This window comes from Gadus macrocephalus, chromosome 2 (genome assembly GCF_031168955.1).
Source record: "Gadus macrocephalus chromosome 2, ASM3116895v1".
In the NCBI taxonomy this organism is placed as follows: domain Eukaryota; kingdom Metazoa; phylum Chordata; class Actinopteri; order Gadiformes; family Gadidae; genus Gadus; species Gadus macrocephalus.
The window spans coordinates 13,567,499-13,589,226 of NC_082383.1; the positions used below are offsets into that span (position 1 = coordinate 13,567,499).

Here is a 21,728-nt window from a genome sequence, read left to right on the forward strand (position 1 = left end):
TTTTCAAAGTTGTAGTTTACTGAAGTTACCGATAGAGGGTAGTAGTGTATCTTTATTTATTTCCTTTCACCCGTTTCACTTGTCGATTGTCCTTCAGCGTGTAATCGGTTTATAATCTGAACACACAACACAGCAGGCATATATATAAAATCCAAATCTATATTAAAACGTAGGCCTTTTACCCAATATGAGCGACAGATTAATTATTCATGATGCCACTAAAAAGGCAGATAAGTAGGTCAAAAGGCGCATTCATAATAACGAAGCCACACGGGTGATGTATAAGATATATGTATGGTAGATACACATAATATACAACGTGACCAATAGATTATACATGGAATATAAAAGTAAAAGTAACCATAGCTCTCAAAGGTTAGTACAAGCTATACTCTGCCCAAATGTTAGGACTTTCATTTTATTTTACAATCACATACAAAACCCTTGATTGTTTTTGACATCATCTTCGACATTACCATCCACATCATGGACACCATCAAGCTTATTGATGATGGATACCACTGTCAGATATATATTCACCAGTCATCTATGTCATATAGTCATCAGTTAATCACAACTTTACTCTGACACCACTGTCATACCCTCAGTCATGGCTTATTCTTATAATCATCACAGTTATTATCACAAAACGGCCTGAGTGATACAATCCTCATCATAACCAACACCAGCACCACCACCATTGTTATCATCATCCCAATTGTTATCATCATCTTCATACTCATCATCATCACGGGTCAAGACAATTTTGGTTGATATAGTTTACATCTGTTGGATACAGAACACCCCAAACGTCAGTTAGTTTACATAACTGGCTTCAAAACAGCATACAAACACACTAGCAAAACAAAAAGGTGAACAAAAAACCTATACAATATATACACATACATAACTTAGGCATATATTTTTTTTTTACATTTACGAGTATAGTAAAAAAACATTTCACAAATGAAAATAAATTAGAAAATCAAGGACAGTTTGTAAGTGTTTATATTTAAACAGGCAACACAAAGAAGCAAGCAAGAGAAATACAAAATAACAAAATGAATATGAACAAAAATCCCATGGATGCATGAAACTTTCATGGATACCTTGCAGGCAAACAAGAGGGGTGAGAGGAAAGGAGCTTCATATGATAACTAAGCCAAGCTTATATCAGTCTTAAAAAGGCCCTTTCACAGATTCTCTGATTTCACGGCTATTTAGTCCAAAAGTAGGTTTACGTTTCATCTCCTTCTAGCAAATCACCCTCCCCAACAAAAAGAAACAAGGAAAGCACAATGAAAGTATGCACATTACAAAACAATGTGGTCTACACAAACAACTGTCGTCAGTCCAGCTGAGTTATAACCATGATGAACTGGAGAAGGAAAAAACTGAACTGTAAATCTGCGGTACTGCAGATCGCTGAGGCTGTCGGTTTCTGAGAGGACTTTGAGCATCAGAATGGAATGAATATGTGTTCTAGTGGAGGTTATGCTGCAAAATGTAACTACCCGTCCATACTCCCCCCCCCCCCCTTCCCCACTGGCCCCCAAAGGACCTCCCGTCATCCTACACACACACACACACACACACACACACACACACACACACACACACACACACACACACACACACACACACACACACACACACACACACACACACTTCCACTCCTCCTCCTCACCCCTAACTTCTCTCTCTCTCTCTCTCTCTCTCTCTCTCTCTCTCTCTCTCTCTCTCTCTCTCTCTCTCATTTAGCAAACAAACAAACATATGAGCTGTGACCTTGGTTTGCCACGCAAATCTCTTTTTGTTGAGTTTGTACATGTAAAGCACAGTGGTGTGGGCACACGCAGAGTGCACACATTCTGCATGTTAAACTGCATACCATACACACATCATATACACATATACACACGTTTGCATGTGGCCCCCTGTCAAAGCACCGAAATGGCAGTTGTGCTTTGCTCAGGTCATTCAGGAAATGAAATCCCCATAAAGACACAGGGAGGAGGAGGAGGGGGAGGAAGGAGGAGCAGAGTGAGATGGAAGGGGACAACAGAAAGGTCGAGCATGAGACATAATATTTCAGAGTAGCACACAAACACTCACACAGGGGTGCACACACCGACGTGTGTGTAGTATCAGTGTTGTCCTTCTTTACTGTTTGTGTGTGTGTGTGTGTGTGTGTGTGTGTGTGTGTGTGTGTGTGTGTGTGTGTGTGTGTGTGTGTGTGTGTGTGTGTGTGTGTGTGTGTACGTCTGCGGGAGCGTGCTTGTGTGTGTTTGTCTGCCTGTGTGCGTGCTTGTGTGTGTATGTGTGGGTCGATGTGCGCAGACACAGTCCAGAACAGTGCTGTCCTTGCAGTCCTGTTCCTGTAGCCCCTAACCTACTCTCCTTCTGGCCCCCTAGGGGATTGGCCCCTGGATACGTCTGCCAAAGGTAAATTGTTGGTGTGTTTTATCCTCAACATGTCCAACAACTTGCAGCACAGGTCCGGTTGGCTAGTGCTGTTTACACATGGAATGTGACTTTGCTTTTGTGTGTGTGTGTGTGTGTGTGTGTGTGTGTGTGTGTGTGTGTGTGTGTGTGTGTGTGTGTGTGTGTGTGTGTGTGTGTGTGTGTGTGTGTGTGTGTGTGTGTGTGTGTGTGTGTGTATGCATAGGGTGGATGATGTGTTTGTGAATGGCGGGGTTGGTGTTTGAGGTCACAGGTGGAGGATAAGACTGTCCTTCTTCACTTCTTGTTGGCGACCCGTCTCTTCCTGGTGGCCAGCATGTCGTAGAATGGGTCTCTGCTGATGCTAGCCCTGGAGCAGCCAATCAGAGGACAGGATTACGTCAGGACCCAATCAGAGGCTAAGTAATAACATAGTACAAATTACTGTTCACTAAAAAGAAGATCAAAGACCAAATAATAACATAATATATAAAAGAGCCAATCAAAAAACATGAAATGCAAAGTACATTAAACAGCCAATCAAAGATCAGGAAATGACATGTGTGACCGAGCAAGGCCACTTGAGAGGAGTGGCTTGTGCATCTTTGATATGGAAATACTAGAAGCACATTGACACCAACCCCTTCCCTAACTGGATCAAAAATGGGGAAAAAAAGTTGCAGTGACCTAGTTTCCATGTAATAACGTTTCCATGTAATAACTTGTTCCTGTAATAACGTGCTAACCCCTCGCACCATGAACACACACACGTTTACTCATATTTCATTGAGTTTCCCAGCCATACCTCACTGATTCCCTATTCTGGCAAGATATTGCCCATACACACACACACACACACACACACACACACACACACACACACACACACACACACACACACACACACACACACACACACACACACACACACACACACACACACACACACACACACTCAGACTTCCCACATGTTGAATCCCTACCTGCTGTGATACACGTTAAACAGTAGCATAGAAAAAACAACAGTACCATTTCCCCATTCTGAGCCATTCAGGATCAGGCTTCCCCATACCATCAAAGCACCCACGTTAGGAAGCCATTTTGGCTCCAAATAGAAGCCGAGTTTCATGCATGCTAAATCCTGTTAGCGCCAGCACAAAGCAAAAAGCAGGCTAAACATCTCTGTATCCCTCCACTCTTCCTTCACCAACAGTGAAGCTCTATAGCTCTATACACACACCATACTGTGATGTTTATGCTTTTTTGGGGGGGAGGGCCACTATTGTCAAACATTTTCCCACAAAACATTTCCCAAGGAACGAGAACCATAGAACAGTGAGTTTATTTTGACGGCTCACTGGAGCATTCCGCTCCGATCATTATGAACTGTGCAGCTGATTTATCCATAGAGTTGGTGTATATTGCCCATGGTGACCGTGTGCATCTGCCTGCTGCACCAGTGGAGCGGGAACTTACAGAAACTAGAGATGCATGAATCTATCGTCCCAAAGGCAAACGCATGAGCCCAGGCTAACGCTAACGCATTAGCGCATATTATTGGTGTCTGTGGCCCTCATTTTCTATTGAGATCCACACCTACTTCTACACAACTACGGAGAAACACAAACACACACACAGACACACACATAAAACACATGTATTAGTGTTTGTGGTTAAATGTTAAGGCTTCTTGGGGTCATCTCTATTATACTATGAATACATGCACTTTATTACAGTGAATTAGTGCTCTGCTGAGCCTTCTCGATTTTACATTGCACCATCCATGTGGCACGACATCACCAGACCAATACGCAAATGCAAATTAGTCTGGGACGTCTCAGTTTATTTTGAATTCCAAGGGGCCTTATCAACGGACCCAACACAAAGGCATCTGGATGCAATTGGATAGACCTACAACCAATCAGGGCAACGAGACGTGTGACAAATCAGCCGCAGCCATCTTGGTTGTTTATGAAAATTCCTCCCAAAGGTGGCCCCACAGTTGTGATTGGCATTTGAGATTTCCAAATCTCTCTGACATAAGAACATGAGCTTGCAGATCGTCTGATACCCAGAATATTATCTAGGTGCAGTCTGCCGGAAATTACACCTGGAGCTCATATAACACCAGGGCTGTAACTACCACACACACACAAACACATACACAAACCCACACTGCTTACCTGCAACACAGGCCCAGTGGACGGCCATACTATATACTCCCACAGTGCCACTATAAATGCAATTACCCAATAAAGAGTAAAACGGGGTATGCCACATCTTAATCTGGGTTCCAGTAGTGCAGCTATGTTATGGCATAATTTGTTGTGGGAGACTGCAGAGCCTAGGTGCTTGTTTCCTCTCTCGTTACGAAGATACAAAGAGATTTGCACGAGTTATACGCTTTTGGCCAAACCACAGTGGTTCAGACCAGTCAGCGTCCTATGAGAAACTACCTGATGTACGTGATACGTGGTGGACAGTGATAAACAGATGGTTCATTCAATCCCCTGTCAAGTATTTATTTAAAGTACCTTCCCCAATCCAAACTGTTTTCCAAGGACTGGTTTCAAGATGGTTTTGTGTAAAAAAACATCTGGCATGTCAAGTTAAGTCTACACAATGCTGATTTGATACCACACACTTCTTTCCAGTTTGCTGCTGCTGGCTGAGTTTGTGTTGGCCAAATACGCACTTACTGATCTCTGCCTCCAGCAACGCGATGGGTCGAAACAAACATCAAGTGAAAGAAAGAAAACCCTGGGACTAATTGACTACAAGTCAAACGTAATATATTATCGATTTACTAGACGTTAAGCATCTTGCTCAAAGACCGCTACCGTTAGACTGTGGACATCAGGGATTGAACCCAGTACATTTCGGCTGGGAGTAGCCACTACGATACCCTCGTGCCTTTCCGAGGTGAGCGCTAGGGAGGTGGTCTTACTTGATGGATTTGATCCACTCTTCCTTCTCCTCCGGTGTGGGCGCCGATATCCTGTACACCACGTGGTTGCCCTCGACGACACGACCGTCCGCTTCCGTCTTGCAGGCCTTGATCACCTGCCCCTTGTGGTTGGGGTTGTACAGCTCAAAGCAGTTCTATTGGTGGAAAGGAGGGGAGGGGGGGAGGAGGGGAGAAGGGGAGGAGGGGACAGGGGAGAAGAGGAAAAGGGGAGGAGGGGAGGAGGGGAGAAGGAAGGGGAGGTGACGTCAGAGGAGCTGAAGGGATAACCATTTCGGCCACATCTCAATGTAAACCATGACGTCATCATGACATCATCGTGATGGTAAACGGCAAGGTTTCGGGCCCGATGCTGCTGCGCCCTGGCCATGATGGTCATGATCAAGTTGATATCTAAAATATGATGTCACCACAAACATCCGAACATCTATTTGGCTCACAACACTGCTCAGCATCTTTCTATAAATAGATTGAATGACAGAGGTTGAATTTAAATGGAGTTCGGGAATGAGCTCAGGAATTTCAAGGAGTGATTTGCAGTGTGCAGTGCTTTGCAACGGAGTGGTGCATCTCAGGTAACGCTTGATGATAAAAAACAGATAGAGCTGTAATGTATACTGGTGTTGGTGCCCTGCAGAGGTCCTTTAGGAGAGCTTAAATACCAACCAGAAGAGGAGTAGGTATCTTATAACCTCATTCAAAGACCTAACCTGGTTAGTCTATGTGACATATACCTACTACTTTTCTGGTCATGTAAAGGATTATGTAGTGTACGGTCAATAATGTTTACCTCTACTGTCAAAAAACTAACCAGTAACCATCTGATCGTTCACGTCCGACCAATCAGACCTGACCTTTATGAGATTATGAGAGGGAATAATGTTCAAGGGGAAATTCTATAAAGGCAGAGCTTGATGTTCCCATTTAAGGAAATCCAAAATAAATTGTTTGTTATTAAAGAAAGCCACCCACTTGCTTCCGGGGCTCATCCACCTCCCTGATGCTCAGGTTCTCCAGCGGAATGATGCCACGAGGCTCCTTATCCTGGAGGAGGAGGAGGAGGAGGAGGAGGAGGAGGAAGAGGAGGAGGCAGGGGAGTAGGAGGAGGAGGTAGGGAAGGAAGAGGTAGGGAAGGAGGAGGAGGTAGGGAAGGAGGAGGAAGAGGAGGAGGAGATGTGGAGCGGGAGGAGAGCAGAAGAGAGAAGAGGGGACGGGGGGAGGAGGGGAGAGGGGAGGAGGAGAAGGAGAAGGGGGAGAGGGAGAGGTGAGTAGAGTAGAGGAGCGAAGGAAGAGGATAGAGTAGAGGAGGTGAGGTGGGGGTCAGAGGAGAGGAAAAGAGAAGGGAAGAGACAAAGAGTTAGAGAGGACCAACATGGTTTGCTCCCACTTGAATTGAACCTTAATTTCTCTGTCACCCGTTGTTCCTATCGCTTCAACAGGGCGCACGTGTCTGTGGGTGCACTCAAACGAGTGTGTGCACGTGTGCTGTGCATGTGTGTGAACCGGCATGTGTGTGTGTGTGCAGTAAGTTGTCCAGGGGACAGGACGTAATGACAGTGTCCTGGTGGATAATACCAGGGTAGCGGGAGGACATTGCTGACAGAGCAGCTAGCACAGATAAGCACCAGGGAGAAGGGAGAACCGCACTCCCAAGCACACTCACGATTTCCCATCAGACATTAAAAACAAATGGAATACTTACTGCACATTTTGAATATATAATCCTGCCCCAAGTAACAGACACATACTAAAAAGCAGATACATATATGTACAAGCACAACAACTAAAAATCCCATGCACATATGTGTGTTAAAACTGTAAACATGAAGGCTTACTGTGGTGTATTCAAAGTAGTAAAGGCAGTTGTCTGTCAGGATGAACCACCGTCGCTTCCAGGTTTTCACTCGGCCCCCTGACAGGAAGTAAGCATAGGAAGGAACAGGAAGTGACCACAAGGTGAAGGACTGGAAGGCACCTCCAGACAGGAAGTGATCTGACAGGGATGTCCCTAAACCTGTGCATTGAAAAGTGAATGATCTATACATGAAAATAGTTTCAAAGACAGATGGAGTATCATTTGTAATCATGAATGAAAAATAATCATATTGGTGTAAGCTAAAATAAATATGTAATATCTAAAAATATGCAAAAAAAACCTGGCAAACCATACATTTTCTTCTTATGCCGCTTTTCCACCGCACATGTAGCTCGACTCGACACGACTCGACACGACACGACTCGACACGGTAGCAGCACGGGTGCTTTTCCACCGCAAATAGTACCTCCTGGACGTGGGCGGGGTCGGCTGCGCGAAAGGGCCGTGACGTATTTGTGTACGCGACGCAAACAACACATACGCAACCCACACATGGACAGAACCCACATAACAACAATGGAGGACATCGATCGCATTACTATTATTAGCTGGCATGTTGAAGAAGTTGGAGAAGTGGAACATGTTGGCTGCGGCGCTGCTATGGATGTTACCAGCATGGTTGCCATGTCGCTCTCGTGACTTCGTCACACTCTCTGGCCAATCAGTCGCCGGCCGTCTGCCGACGTCACCTTTTAGCATCGGCTCAGCTCGCTTGGAACCTAGAGCGAGTAGGTACTAGAAAAAGCAGCCACTTCAGGTACCAGATACCATGGTACCGCGGTGGAAACGCAAAAAATGCGAGCTGAGTCGAGTCGTGTCGAGTCGTGTCGAGCTGGTACCATGCAGTGGAAAAGCGGCATTAGATTCCAACTCATAGGGACAATGCTTCATTGAAATAATACATTATTAATTTGCATCATATTAGCATTGTAGAGCAAGCAAAGAATGAATTGTGTGAATGCACACACACACACACACACACACACACACACACACACACACACACACACACACACACACACACACACACACACACACACAGAAACACAAAGAAAGAAGGAAACACGGGCATAAGCATGTACACATGTCGAAGAGGACTGTACACATTCAGAGCGATATAACAAAATACTCCAGAGTGATGTCCCCTGATTGTTTAGCCCAGGACCATCATAGCAACAGTACAACCAAAGTCATCCACAAAGACAGGGTAAATCGTTTCTCTTTTTGGCTGTGAGTAGAAAGCATGAGAGCTTGCGCAACAGCCCCATGTGGCATGTAAGTATATGCACACATGTAAACACACACATTAACTCAGAAGTCCCGCAGTACAATGCAACAGCAGACGGAGGCAGAGTTTAATAAGAGGCGGCGAACAATTATTATTGGAGATACTAAAAGTAAATGAGCTACATGAGCAAATCTCAGACACATGGCACACACATGCTTCAGGCCCTGCATGTATGTGTTCATGTGTGGGACATACATACATACTTAAGCATACTCCGTCTTCTGCTGCTATGCTCAAAGTGACATATAACTACATCGTCAAAACACAACGACAGGGTGGTCCTCTTTATTTAAGCGTGTCTTTTAAACTCAAATCTCCACCCTGGGAGAAGAGGAATCCTGTTTTATCCATTAGTTTTTCTTTTTATGACCGGTGTTTTCCGTCGTTCCTTCAACTTCTCCAGGGATCAGTTTGCAATAGTAAAATTTGAGAAATATTACTGGAATAGTTACCCTGAGAGGAAAACCAGGAGAATGCTGGTTATGTAAACCATGCTGGGTTAATCTGAATAGACTATAGAAGACACATATGCTCGATTTGATAAGACTATAGAGACATTCCATAGGCGTTATTGGAATGTTACAATAAACGCTGTCTGTGTTTGTTTCTGTGCATGTGTGCGCATGTGTGTGTGTGTGTGTGTGTGTGTGTGTGTGTGTGTGTGTGTGTGTGTGTGTGTGTGTGTGTGTGTGTGTGAATGAGTGAATTGTCTGTGTGTGTGTGTGTGTGTGTGTGTGTGTTTGTGTGTGTGTGTGTGTGTGTGTTTGTGTGTGCGTGAATGAGTGATTTGTAGCGTTTCAAAGACTCATTAAGGCCCTTCGGTGGGCAGTTGCGGGGGAGTCATGCGAGCGAACCATGAGGTGAGTACAGAGTGTAGAGAGGCGGAGGTGTGCTGATGCAAAACACATGCGAGCACACCGAACTCTTAGGACTCATAGGACACAAATGAGCAGTTCCAAAAACTCCCGAGCACACTTTTCAGCACACACCCACACCCACACACACTCATACTAACTCACACACACACACATACACACACACACGCACACACACACACACACACACACACACACACTCACACACATATTCAAATGTACACTATAACACATACAAACTAAAATACACACATTTAAGCACACACGCACAAAATACACATTCATTAAAATCCATACACGCATGCACTCACACACAAACAAACTCCAAGCAAATACCATTAAGCACATTTATACCATTCGATCTCCTGGGTCTAATCCACAAATATTTATGATGATTCATGTGGTGCATTTACTGTGTAGGTGTGTTGCCAGGTGTGCACAGACACCGGCTTCAAAACAAATAACACATACTGAATCCAAAAAACAAAGGCATTATGTCCAACTGCTACCTGGTCCTTAATGAACTGTCTATATATCCACTGTCTAACCCCGACCTGCTCCTAAATAACCTGTCTCTGTACTCACTGTCTAACCCCGACCTGCTCCTTAAAGACCTTTCTATGTACTCCCTGTCTAACCCTTACTTGATCCTTAATGACCTGTCTCTGTACTCACTGTCTAACCCCTACCTTCTCCTTAAGGACCTGTCTCTGTATCCACTGTCTTACCTTTACCTGCTCATTAATAATAATAATAATAATAATACATTTAATTTAGAGGCGCCTTTCAAGACACCCAAGGTCACCTTACAGAGCATATAGTCATCATTCAAAACTATGTAAAACAGACTAGGAATAAAAGGAAAACAGAGGTTAAACATGAAGAATAATAATAATTAATAACACTCAAAGACGCCTAAAGTGAAGGGGGGACCTCACTAACCACCACCAATATGAAGCACCCACTTGGGTGATGCACGGCAGCCAATCGGCGCCAGAACGCTCACTACACACCAGCTTGAGGTGGTGTGTAGTGAGCGTGTTAATGACCTGTGTCTGTCCTCACTGTCACACCCTGATCTGTTTCTTAATGACCTGTATCAGTATCCACTGTCCAAATCCTACCTGGTCCCTAATGACCTGTCTCCGTATACACTGTCTAAGGCCCCGTTCACACGAAGCCGAAACGGGCGAAACCGTTACGGTTTCGATCTATCCGGTTTCGAAGTATCTCCGTAAAGACGAAGCCAAGCGAAACCGGGTAGATCTGTAGAAACGCTGTAGTACACATTCCAGGCCCATAAGGGGCGCTGCTTCTGGTACAGAAATCCAGAAGAAATGAAATAAGAAGAAGAGGCGAGCATGCGCATAAAGGCTGCCCTTATGCGCATGCTCGCATGTGATTTCTGAGACTCCGCGGGCTTAAGAGCCATTGGCTAGGAGGTCGAGGGGTGGGGCGATGACGTCATGGTTTGCGGTTTCAGTCGGTTTCAGGCGTACACACGAATCCAAAACGAAACCGGGTAGATTTGAAACCACCTCCGAGGGTGGTTTCAGAAGTTTGCGGTTTCGGTCAGCGGATTCGCCGGCTTCGTGTGTACGGAAGGCCGAACCGTACAAGACCTTTGCGGTTTCGCCATGAAATCGGCTTTGTGTGAACGGGGCCTAAGTCCCTACATTAATGGCTTGTATCCCAGTGACCCAAATCCCTTTTAACTGTAGGTAACTTTGGACGGAAGCAGGTAATAGTACTCAAAGCTCTATATTGCGCTCTCTCCGATGTGACTGAGAGCCAGATCATATCAGAGGGGCTTGGTTGACACTCACCTAGTTTGAGCAGCCAGCCCTCTCGGTCTGGGTTGAAGAAGGTGTGCGTGAGGTCGTTCCCGTCGTCCTCAGGGATCTTAAAGGGTTCACTTTTTATGCTCTCGTACAGATTCTGGGTATGAAACAGAGAGAAAGAGAGGGAGAGAGAGAGAGAGAGAGAGACAGAAAGACAGAGAGACAGAAAGACAGACAGACAGACAGACAGACAGACAGACAGACAGACAGACAGACAGACAGACAGACAGACAGACAGACAGACAGACAGACAGACAGACAGACAGACAGACAGACAGACAGACAGACAGACAGACAGACAGACAGACAGACAGACAGACAGACAGACAGAAAGAGAGCGATAAATGTAAAGACTTGATTTGAGCTAACGCGTTCCCTCCAGCTGGAACCACACCTTGAGAAGTCTGCATTCAAGAGACGCACAGCATGACTGTGAAACACTCTATTTCAGTGTTTCACCAACAAGTTGAGAGACATCATCGTCACTTGCACACACATTCAAATACTCCTTCCGTCAAAGGAGAGAAAGTGGAAAGTTGTACAGTATGAATGAATTTGCTATAATGATGACTATGATAACTTGCTATAAAGTCCAAGGGTACTTTAAAGTTACTGAATTATGTTTTGTTGTTGTTGTGTGAGTGGTTGAGGAGTAGAGAGTCAGCCTTAATGCTGATCCACCATCACAGAGGCAATATGGGCACACACATTCACAAACAACTGCATTCACACATACAAACACACACACATAAGTACTAGTGTTGAGTACCCCCCTACCCCCCCCCCCCCCACACACACACACACACACACACTACAACAACGATACCTCCCCTCACACATAGCCTATCACACATGATAGGTTTATTTGCACATTAAACTTATCAAACCCTATCATGCCCAACTTGACATACACACACACACACACCCCCACCCCCACCCACCCACCCCCACACACACACACACACACACACACACACACACACACACACACACACACACACACACACACACACACACACACACACACACACACACATTCACATACACACACACACACACACACACACACACACACACACACACACACACACACACACACACGCACACACACACACACACACACACTCTCTGGGCTCACCCGGAGCAGGTCCTCTGGCAGGTCCCCCCCCTCGTTGATGCCTCTGTTCATGGAGATGAAGCGCTCGACAGGGGGCTTGTCGCGCACGTTGGGGTTGTGGAGGCTGGTGTTCAGCATGATGATGGCGAAGGACAGCACGTAGCATGTGTCTGGGGGCAGAACAAACACGTCACACACACATGACGTCACACAGATGATGTCACACAGTAGATGGTCCAATGGGTTCTTGTTTTCAAAATGGTGTGTCGTTCTGTGATTAATTTACCGTCTCCACCACTGATATTAGCATATTAGTCAGATCCCATGTAAATTGTATCGCATTATAACCTAGGCTTATAATTAAAAAACTTTGTTTCGAGAACGAATTGCCCTCAAAATGACTTAATCCTGATGATAGATGAAGTAAAATTGCCTCATTAACAGCCGCGGTAGACAGAAAACTTTCATTTTTCCTTGTGGAAGTATTGAACAGCCAAATCAAGTTTCTGTTAAACCATTCAGTTAACTGGCTTGCTTCATGACATGAGCCCTTAATATCACTTCCTCTGAGTTTCTGTAGAATCGTCTTCGGTCGGCTAATGCAGTGACCTTGACCAATACATTCTTTACTTTACTCTTGTAATGTTGGTCCTCAGTATTATAATTATTATCATTAGCCTGTGGGGGCTCGGTGATCTCACTCCTGCTAGGAGTGAGATATTAATCAAGTAAGCTTCCCGCTTTTCTGGGTCGCAAACGTGATCCCATTCGCAACAGATATGACTTCCCAAGGACATGTATCTTTCTGTCTATCTGTCTGTTGGTCTGTTTGTCATTGTGTATGTCATTTATCTGTCTACCCGTCACTACCTATCTTCATATCTATCTATCCATCCATCAGTCCATCCATCTGTCTGCCCATCCATCTATTTCTCTCTCTATCCATGCAATCCGCACATCCAATACACTTTAAACGTTATAAATAATTCAGAACACCAGTGTTACTCTGTTGCCCTACTCTTAACTTTTAATCACACATACTTACACACACACATACTTACACACACACACACACACACACACACACACACACACACACACACACACACACACACACACACACACACACACACACACACACACACACACACACAAACATTTATACTCACACACATGTACACTCACACACAAAAAACATATACATACATTACACACACATACACATACACACACAAACATGTACACCCACACACATGTACACCCACACACAAACACACACACATACGTACATTACACACACTTGGAACATCTTACGCCATGTGACTTGTTAGTGTTACTGCACTTAAGAAGCCTTGGCTTCCGAAGACGATTCTGGCTGGAACCCCATTAATATGGATGACCCCCCCCCCCCCCACCGGCTCACACCTCCTTAGCACATCTCTGACCGCCACAATCAGGAGGGGACTGGAGAGGGTAGGTGGGGAGGGTGCCACACTGGTCAATACCCCCTTCACTAATCATTACCACCCACCACCACCGTTGATATGTACACACCAGATTGAGTGGGGACCCTGAGTTGTAGCGTTCAACCGCAACGCAATTACCATTCCTTTATTGAGCTCTGCATGGCAGTTAACAACCTCTCCCCAGAGCGAGAAGATGAGACCCGGACAAGGAGAACCACAACAAAGTCAAGGAGATGAATTAATGAGGTTTAGACAAACAGTGATGCCGAATTCGACAGCGCAATATCAAACGCATCCTCCCTCTGTCAGAAGACACTCCGTACCAACGTCCCTCCGGCCGTTAAACCCTTGGAACTGGAGCGAATGACGCTCCCTCTGAAGTCCAATAACACTCTCTTGCCAAAAACACTAATTTGGTGCACCCCATTACAGGCATTCGGTCGGGAGATGAGAACGCCTAGAACGAGGTAACACACACACGAGGAGATGTAATGAGATGTTCCGATGGATCCATCAGAGAAGAGGACCAGCTCAAGGTCCTTGCTAGAGGATGGTTGGTCACTTGGTTCCACGTGGGATGGACATGTATAGGAATAATACACTGTAATAAAGAGAGCCTCTGTAGAGGTTTTATCTGCACAGTATGAATGCATTATCTGACTGTGTGTGTGTGTGTGTGTGTGTGGCTCTGTGTGTGTGTGTGTGTGTGTGTGTGTGTGTGTGTGTGTGTGTGTGTGTGTGTGTGTGTGTGTGTGTGTGTGTGTGTGTGTGTGTGTGTGTGTGTGTGTGTGTGTGTGTGTGTGTGTGTGTGTGTGTGTGTGTGTGGCCATGGCTGTGTGTGTGTGTGTGTGTGTGTGTGTTTGTGTGTGTGTGTTTGTGGCTGTGTGTCTTTGTGTGTGTGTGTGTATGTGTGTGGCCCTGGCTGTGTGTGTGTGTGTTTGTGTGTGTGGGTGTCTGTGTGTGTGTGTGTGTGTGGGTGTAGGTACCTGTGGACTGGAAGACACCTGGATTGCATCCACAGTATCTGGAGGCAAAGGCCTCCATCATGCGATCAATCTTCTGGGCTTCACCAGGAAGTCTGAAGCTCCACAGGAACTGTCTGCAGACGCACAACAGTAGGAAGGAAGGAAGGAAGGAAGGAAGGAAGGAAGGAAGGAAGGAAGGAAGGAAGGAAGGAAGGAAGGAAGGAAGGAAGGAAGGAAGGAAGGAAGGAAGGAAGGAAGGAAGGAAGGAAGGAAGGAAGGAAGGACAGAAGGAAAGCATGTACTCGATTTAAAGAGTGGCAAATTACTTCAACACTGTGTATCGATAGAAGTATTTGAATAGCATTTAAACATTAACGCAAGCACACAAACACACACACACACACACATACACATGCACACACTTAAACACACAAACAAACACACACACATTCAAAATAAACACTGCTCACCTTAAAGCTTGTACTAAATTAAGGTCAGCAAACTCGTGCAGCTCAACAAACGCCTGCAGCACCTTAATGTTGAAGTCATCCCTGAGCAGCACAGAAGGGTGGGTAGGACAACGGTTAACGTCGGATAACTTTTCAGATTCTAACATGAACATGGATCTATTAAAGAGTGGAATCTTTAGGAACATAAATGAGCTACGGCTGACAGGAATGTTTTTGGGGCATCCAAGAAACTGCAAAACTGTTAAATATCACCGACTTGTACAGCAGGGAGCTGAATCTGGGTAATTTAAAAGTTATATTATGGATTCATGAAAATATTCCAACATTTCCAATGATACCATCGTCATTCAAGTGTTAATCACAGGTAGTGGGGGCGGTAGTTAACTGAAAAGGGAAACCTGTTGTTCTGGCTTAGGCTGCCATGTTGTTCAAACATTTACATTTACATTCAGGGCATTTAGCAGATACTTTTATCCAAACCAACTTACAATGGTTCATACACGCATTCACACATCGATGGCGGAGTCAACCGTGCAAGGCGAGAGCCAGCTTGTTGGAAGCAGTTAGGGTTAAGTGCTCTTACTCAGGGACACCTAGGAGCCGGGGCTCAAACTAGCAACCTTCCGGTTACAAGTCAACCCGCTCTACCTCCTCAGCTAAGCAGACCCAAACCGCCCCAAATCCCATTGATTCCACGGCAATAACAAACGTCAGGTAGGTATAAACAGGATTCCTCCTCCAGCTCCATAAATCCAGTCCCACCTATGCATGCCAACTACTCCAGAAGAGCTAAGGATGGAAGACAAGAAGTGGGGAGGAAGGAAGGGCCTCCCTCCCTCCTCCCGTGTTGTCTTCCATCCTCCTCTTCTTCCTGCCAGAGAAGGGAGGAGGTGGAAGAGAATTATAGCTTAGCTTCCTTACCGTTCCCCCAAGTAGTCTCCGATGACCGTTTTGTTGAGGCCTTCGCCTTTGTAGAGGAACTGAGCGATGTCCTCGGGGGTGTGCTGGAGTAGGTCGTTCTCCAGGAGGAACTGGATGCCCTGTGGAGACACATGGCAAACGCACACACATACACACACACAAACACACACACGGACACACACACCCACACACATATACACAAATACACACACACACACACACACACAAGCGCATACACACACACATACAAATCACACACACATACACACACACGCACACACACGTACATACACACACAAGGCCACACAAATACACATACACACACACACAGACACATACACACACATACACACATACAGACAAACACACAAACACACACATGAAATCCATTGCAATCACGAGTCATTTTTGTCTAACGATATCTCTATATTCTTTCAAGCTGATTTGATGAGTCCTTTTTCCCTCCTGGCTACTGAGCTAGGCAGCTCACCAATTACTGTACACTCACGTCCCCCAACCAGGCCACTCACATTAGGGCAACGCTGCCATGGACGGCGTTTTGGTTCTTCAGGAAGTACAAAACACTGAGGGGGCGGAGAGTCAGACCACACCCCTGAGTCTTTCCAACAGTGAGTTCATCAGCTGACTGTTAGATTACATTAACATACTCCCTTTAAATGTTCCTGACAATTTATTTGGTATAAGTGGCGGGGATACATCCCTCTGTGATTTGTTATGGTTATTTTACATTTTAACATCCTGTTGGCCATCGCTTTAAATCAACGTGGACGAAATATCATATTTTGATTATTTGTAGTAAAAGAAATACACAGCTTTTTGAATGGAGGTTACCAGACCTCATGCGGCCAAACTACACCTCCATATGTATCCATTCTTTCTCTATAAATATCGTCCAAAGTCGTATACTTTGCGGATTTACGGACTGCACATTGCCTGCGTCTTGTAAATGCTGACAATGGTCGTGCTGTGATTAAAACATCGAATCAATGCTTGCCTTAGAGTGTCTTACTACCTTTTCATTTAGCTACAAATTCATTGTCAGACACTTTGGATGAAAGCATCTGCTGAATGAGCAAGCATTTAGACTGTTCCTGAGGTTTGAGGTTTAGAATATGACAGCTGACCCTTTGCAAGGATAAAAGAACAAAAACAGGAAACATATCAGTGTGGTTTCCTACGCTGTCTAATTAGATCATGTTGAGAATGTAATCTCATGTCCACCATAAAAAATACCGGCCTGCCGTAACTCAATAGGCCCTTTTCAATTTAATTTGAGAAGCAAGAGGATGCCTGACCTTTTTGGGGTCCATGTTGAATTTCTTTCTTCCCATGGCGATCTGTTTGTTTCTTTGTGTCGTTTTGCTGCAATCAAGAAAACAGACACAAGCTACATGATTAGACACCAACCCTAGTTCTTGTTTTTTAATTTATTGATCAAATTATTTGGTTGCATGAATGTTTTGTTAAATTAATGGTTATTATTACTCTTCATGAAAGCAGGTAGATGGAGAAATATATAAACAGCTGAAAATGGGTTTGACCTGTCTGTCAACCAGCCGTCATGCATTTTGAAAGGTTTGTATTTTCCTGTAAAATTTCCCTCTCAACAACCGTCTATTTTAAGAGATCTTTGCATACATCCCACATGGAAATAGCCACCTGCACAGGTGTGTGTGTGTGTGTGTGTGTGTGTGTGTGTGTGTGTGTGTGTGTGTGTGTGTGTGTGTGTGTGTGTGTGTGTGTGTGTGTGTGTGTGTATTCTTTTTGCCCCCTCGCCATCTGCACAGAAACCCTGTCACCCTCCCCGCTAAACCAACCAATCAGCACCTCCGTCTAAATGGAGCATGCTGAGACATGTTTGGTCAGCGATTACTTCCGTTTCCCTCTTCAAACACATGCGAGTTAGTGCAGGTGGACACACACACACACACACACACACACACACACACACACACACACACACACACACACACACACACACACACACACACACACACACACACACAGACACACGCACACACACACACACACACACACACACACACACACACACACACACACACACAATGATGACAGGTGTGAGGCTCGGGGGAGTGAGCGGTTGAAAGATGTTGAAGGAGGAAAGAGAGGGAGAAGAGAGTGAAAGATACGATAGAAAAAGCTCAAAGGGTAAAATCGTACTTATCCCCTACGCAGGTTAACTGCTCGATCTCGGTCATCACTTCTGCAATTTCAAACTTTAACCGCTGCAACGGAGAAGATAAGCATTAAGCAAGTTAGTTTTCATGCTAGCTAAAACAACTCGACCCATTGGGTTCAGATAAAAGAACAAGCCGTGTCAGGACGGAGGCGAAACAATGTCTTTGTCCAATATTGATAGTTAGTCCTATTTAAAATGCGCAAACATAAATACAGCCAAGCTTTGTGTGCTATGCTCCATTACAACAATATGATTTTTATTCTTGTTTGTGTCGCGCTACCACAAACGTGAGGCGAAATTCAGTCTTTGTATGCCTGAGGCATTATACAGACACTTCCAATAAGACAGAGGCTCGACCGATGAAACACAGCCCTGCGACAAAGTGCCCAAACATGAATTAGCTTTTGTATCATTGTGTAATTCTTTCTATAATTTCTCCATCATACACCATGTTGCACATAGACAAAAAACGCTGACAGCAACACTTATATTGGTTCATGACCTCAAGCTACCTGTTAATATGCCATTATTTTAGGGCCTTTCACAGCTATAGTCGATGTGTAGTATGTGTGTGATGTGATGTGTATTGGGGATGGTCTGTAGTATATGTGATGTGATATTTAGTGGGGTTGGTGTGTAGTATATGTGATGTGATGTATAGTGAGGTTGGCGCATAGTATATGGGATTTGATGTTTAGTTGCCTTGATGTGCAGTGTATCTGATGTGTTGTAAAGCTGGGTTGACGGGATGGTGGCATTGCATAACAGCATCAGCTGAACGGTGAGAGTCATTACCTCAATATCATCCAGCAGCTCTTTTTTCCTGCGCCGGATGTTGGAAAGCTCATCTTTCTCCTCTAGAGACAAGTCCTCCGGTACTGAGCGTTTAACAAAGGGGAGAAGAAAAAAGAGAACAAGATTACAAAACAGTAGCAGATAAGTGCGAGCGATATGAGAAACAGAAAGATGCCGTGAGTGTGTGTGTGTGTGTGTGTGTGTGTGTGTGTGTGTGTGTGTGTGTGTGTGTGTGTGTGTGTGTGTGTGTGTGTGTGTGTGTGTGTGTGTGTGTGTGTGTGTGTGTGTGTGTGTGTGTGTGTGCGGGTTTGGGTGTGGGTGTGGGTGTGGGTGTGTGTGTGTGTCTGCGTCGTTGGAGAATACAGTCCACAGCCAAGCAACCTGTCCTTCCACAGTTAAATGGATTAGGCTGGATGTGACCCAGTGCATACCAAATCGCTGAATCTCTCCATGCTCTCAAACACGTAACTGGTAACCTTCCCCTGCACCCTGCACAGCAGGATCAAGTTTGTCAGAGCAGGAGATCCAGCTCACTCAGAGTAAAATACAATCAGAGTACTTTTTTTTAAAGGAAAACCTATTTGCACAGTAGTTGTACAGCAACTATAATAAATAAATGCAAAGAAAATAATATAAATATATAAAATAATAAATTACAAAATTCGGTCCTATTATGCACATTAGATGAGATATCCCCCCCCTCCCTACAATGAAATATAGAATTGTACACACTCTGTCTTTAAATAACAGTTGTCCTGTTCTTAACGGTCCACCTGCTCAGAGTGGTTCATTAGCCCATCATAAAGATATATAGGTCAGATGGCCGCCGTCTGGCTGACAGATAAACACACGTTTACTGCCTGACCACGTTGTATGCACAGGTGAGCTCTGTTTGATACTGCCTGTATGCACACACACACTACAAAGATACACAAAGGCAATACAATGTACGCATACATACATCAAACTTGACACACATTTATTTTATTCAAAGGCACAGGTCCTGAGAGACCACTACTTATCGGTCATTTAACGGTTCCACGTTAACCCTCCCCCCATCCCCATATCTCTCTGATGTTCCCTCTACCCCCCACCCCCAACACACACACACACACACACACACACGCACGCACACACCAAACGGCAATCCATTTGAGAGCATGCTCATAGGAAGTAGGTCATTCTCACTTGAAGCTATGGCAGGCGGAGCATCTGCTATACGCTCTTCGTTCTCTCATAGACCTACGCACACACACACACACACACAAACACGTATATAAACACAAACACACACTAACATATATACTCTCATCTGCACTCACATATACACACATGCACGCACACACACACACACACACACAGGCACATACAAACACATATATACACGCGCACACACACACACACACACACTTGCAGTGAGAGTGGATTGAAATCCCCTTAACGTAATCACACAGCTCTAAGCAGCTTTGCACTCTCTTGTTTCCCCTTCCTTTTGTGACGAATGAGGCGAGAGAAACATTCTACACCCAGTACATCTCTTTCTCTGACTCTCAGAGAGAGGGAGAGAGAGAGAGAGAGAGAGAGAGAGAGAGAGAGAGAGAGAGAGAGAGAGAGAGAGAGAGAGAGAGAGAGAGAGAGAGAGAGAGATGAGGACCATCAGGTTTCGGACACATGGACAGCTCCTTGTCATGGACGAGGAAGCACTATGCTTGGCCCGGTGCCCAGTTGGTTAATGATAGCTCTGTGAATATGGCTCCGTTGTCCTAATAATATGGCAATTAGTGCACAGGAGTTATCTTAAATTAGCTGGGATGCAAAATCGATGAAATGTGGGGCAGATGGGAAGTAAAGTGTGTAAAGTACAGATGTATAAATGTATGGATAGATAGTAGATAGATAGAAAGAACGATATCAAATTGATAGAAAGATAGACAGATAGATAGATAAGTAGATATATAGTTTGATTAAAATTGCAATCTATGCAATATGCACACAGTATTATATTGTCTGCAATACACAATATATTTTGTGTTATGTCGTGGTCTATACTGTGTACGTACAATTCACGCCAAAAAGTGTGTCATATATGCACATCATGTTGTGTGTTCAAGCGATATGTTATGCAATCCAGCACAACTTGCTGCTGTTTCACAGCAATGACGATGTGAGGTCAACTTTCCCAGTGCAGGTCAAAGCTTACGGCTCAAGAAAACGGATTACGTTTCCTTCCGACTCCTGGTTGGTGAAGGTCTGCTTTAACACAAGCCCAGTGGAGGCCATGAGACACACAAGGCCTTGATGTGTTTGTTCACATAAGCAAACACTCAGAAAACTGTGGGCATTGATTTGGTAGAAATCCCATTGATGAGACGTCCACGAGAACTTATCTCTTTGCAATTCACAGTTCAATGCTATCCTCGTGAGAGGAATGCGTGAGATCCGTATTCATTCCCATTTGTTTTTTTTTGCAAATTGGTCGGGCATCA

General features: G+C 44.7%; 1 protein-coding gene across 1 annotated transcript; it reads right to left on the reverse strand.

Annotated features, from left to right (window-relative positions):
* Positions 1 to 277: 277 nt before the first annotated feature.
* cyth3b (cytohesin 3b) lies at positions 278 to 19,817 on the reverse strand. Its single transcript, XM_060042296.1, has 12 exons — positions 19,243 to 19,817; positions 18,429 to 18,493; positions 17,543 to 17,609; positions 16,227 to 16,345; positions 15,306 to 15,386; positions 14,857 to 14,969; positions 12,426 to 12,574; positions 11,273 to 11,384; positions 7,243 to 7,319; positions 6,380 to 6,451; positions 5,390 to 5,544; positions 278 to 2,812 (listed from the first exon to the last, which is right to left on the reverse strand). The coding sequence occupies exons 1-12, from the start codon at positions 19,669 to 19,671 to the stop codon at positions 2,740 to 2,742; spliced, it is 1,512 nt and encodes a 503-aa protein (XP_059898279.1). The 5' UTR covers positions 19,672 to 19,817; the 3' UTR covers positions 278 to 2,739.
* Between the last annotated feature and the right edge of the window lie 1,911 nt (positions 19,818 to 21,728).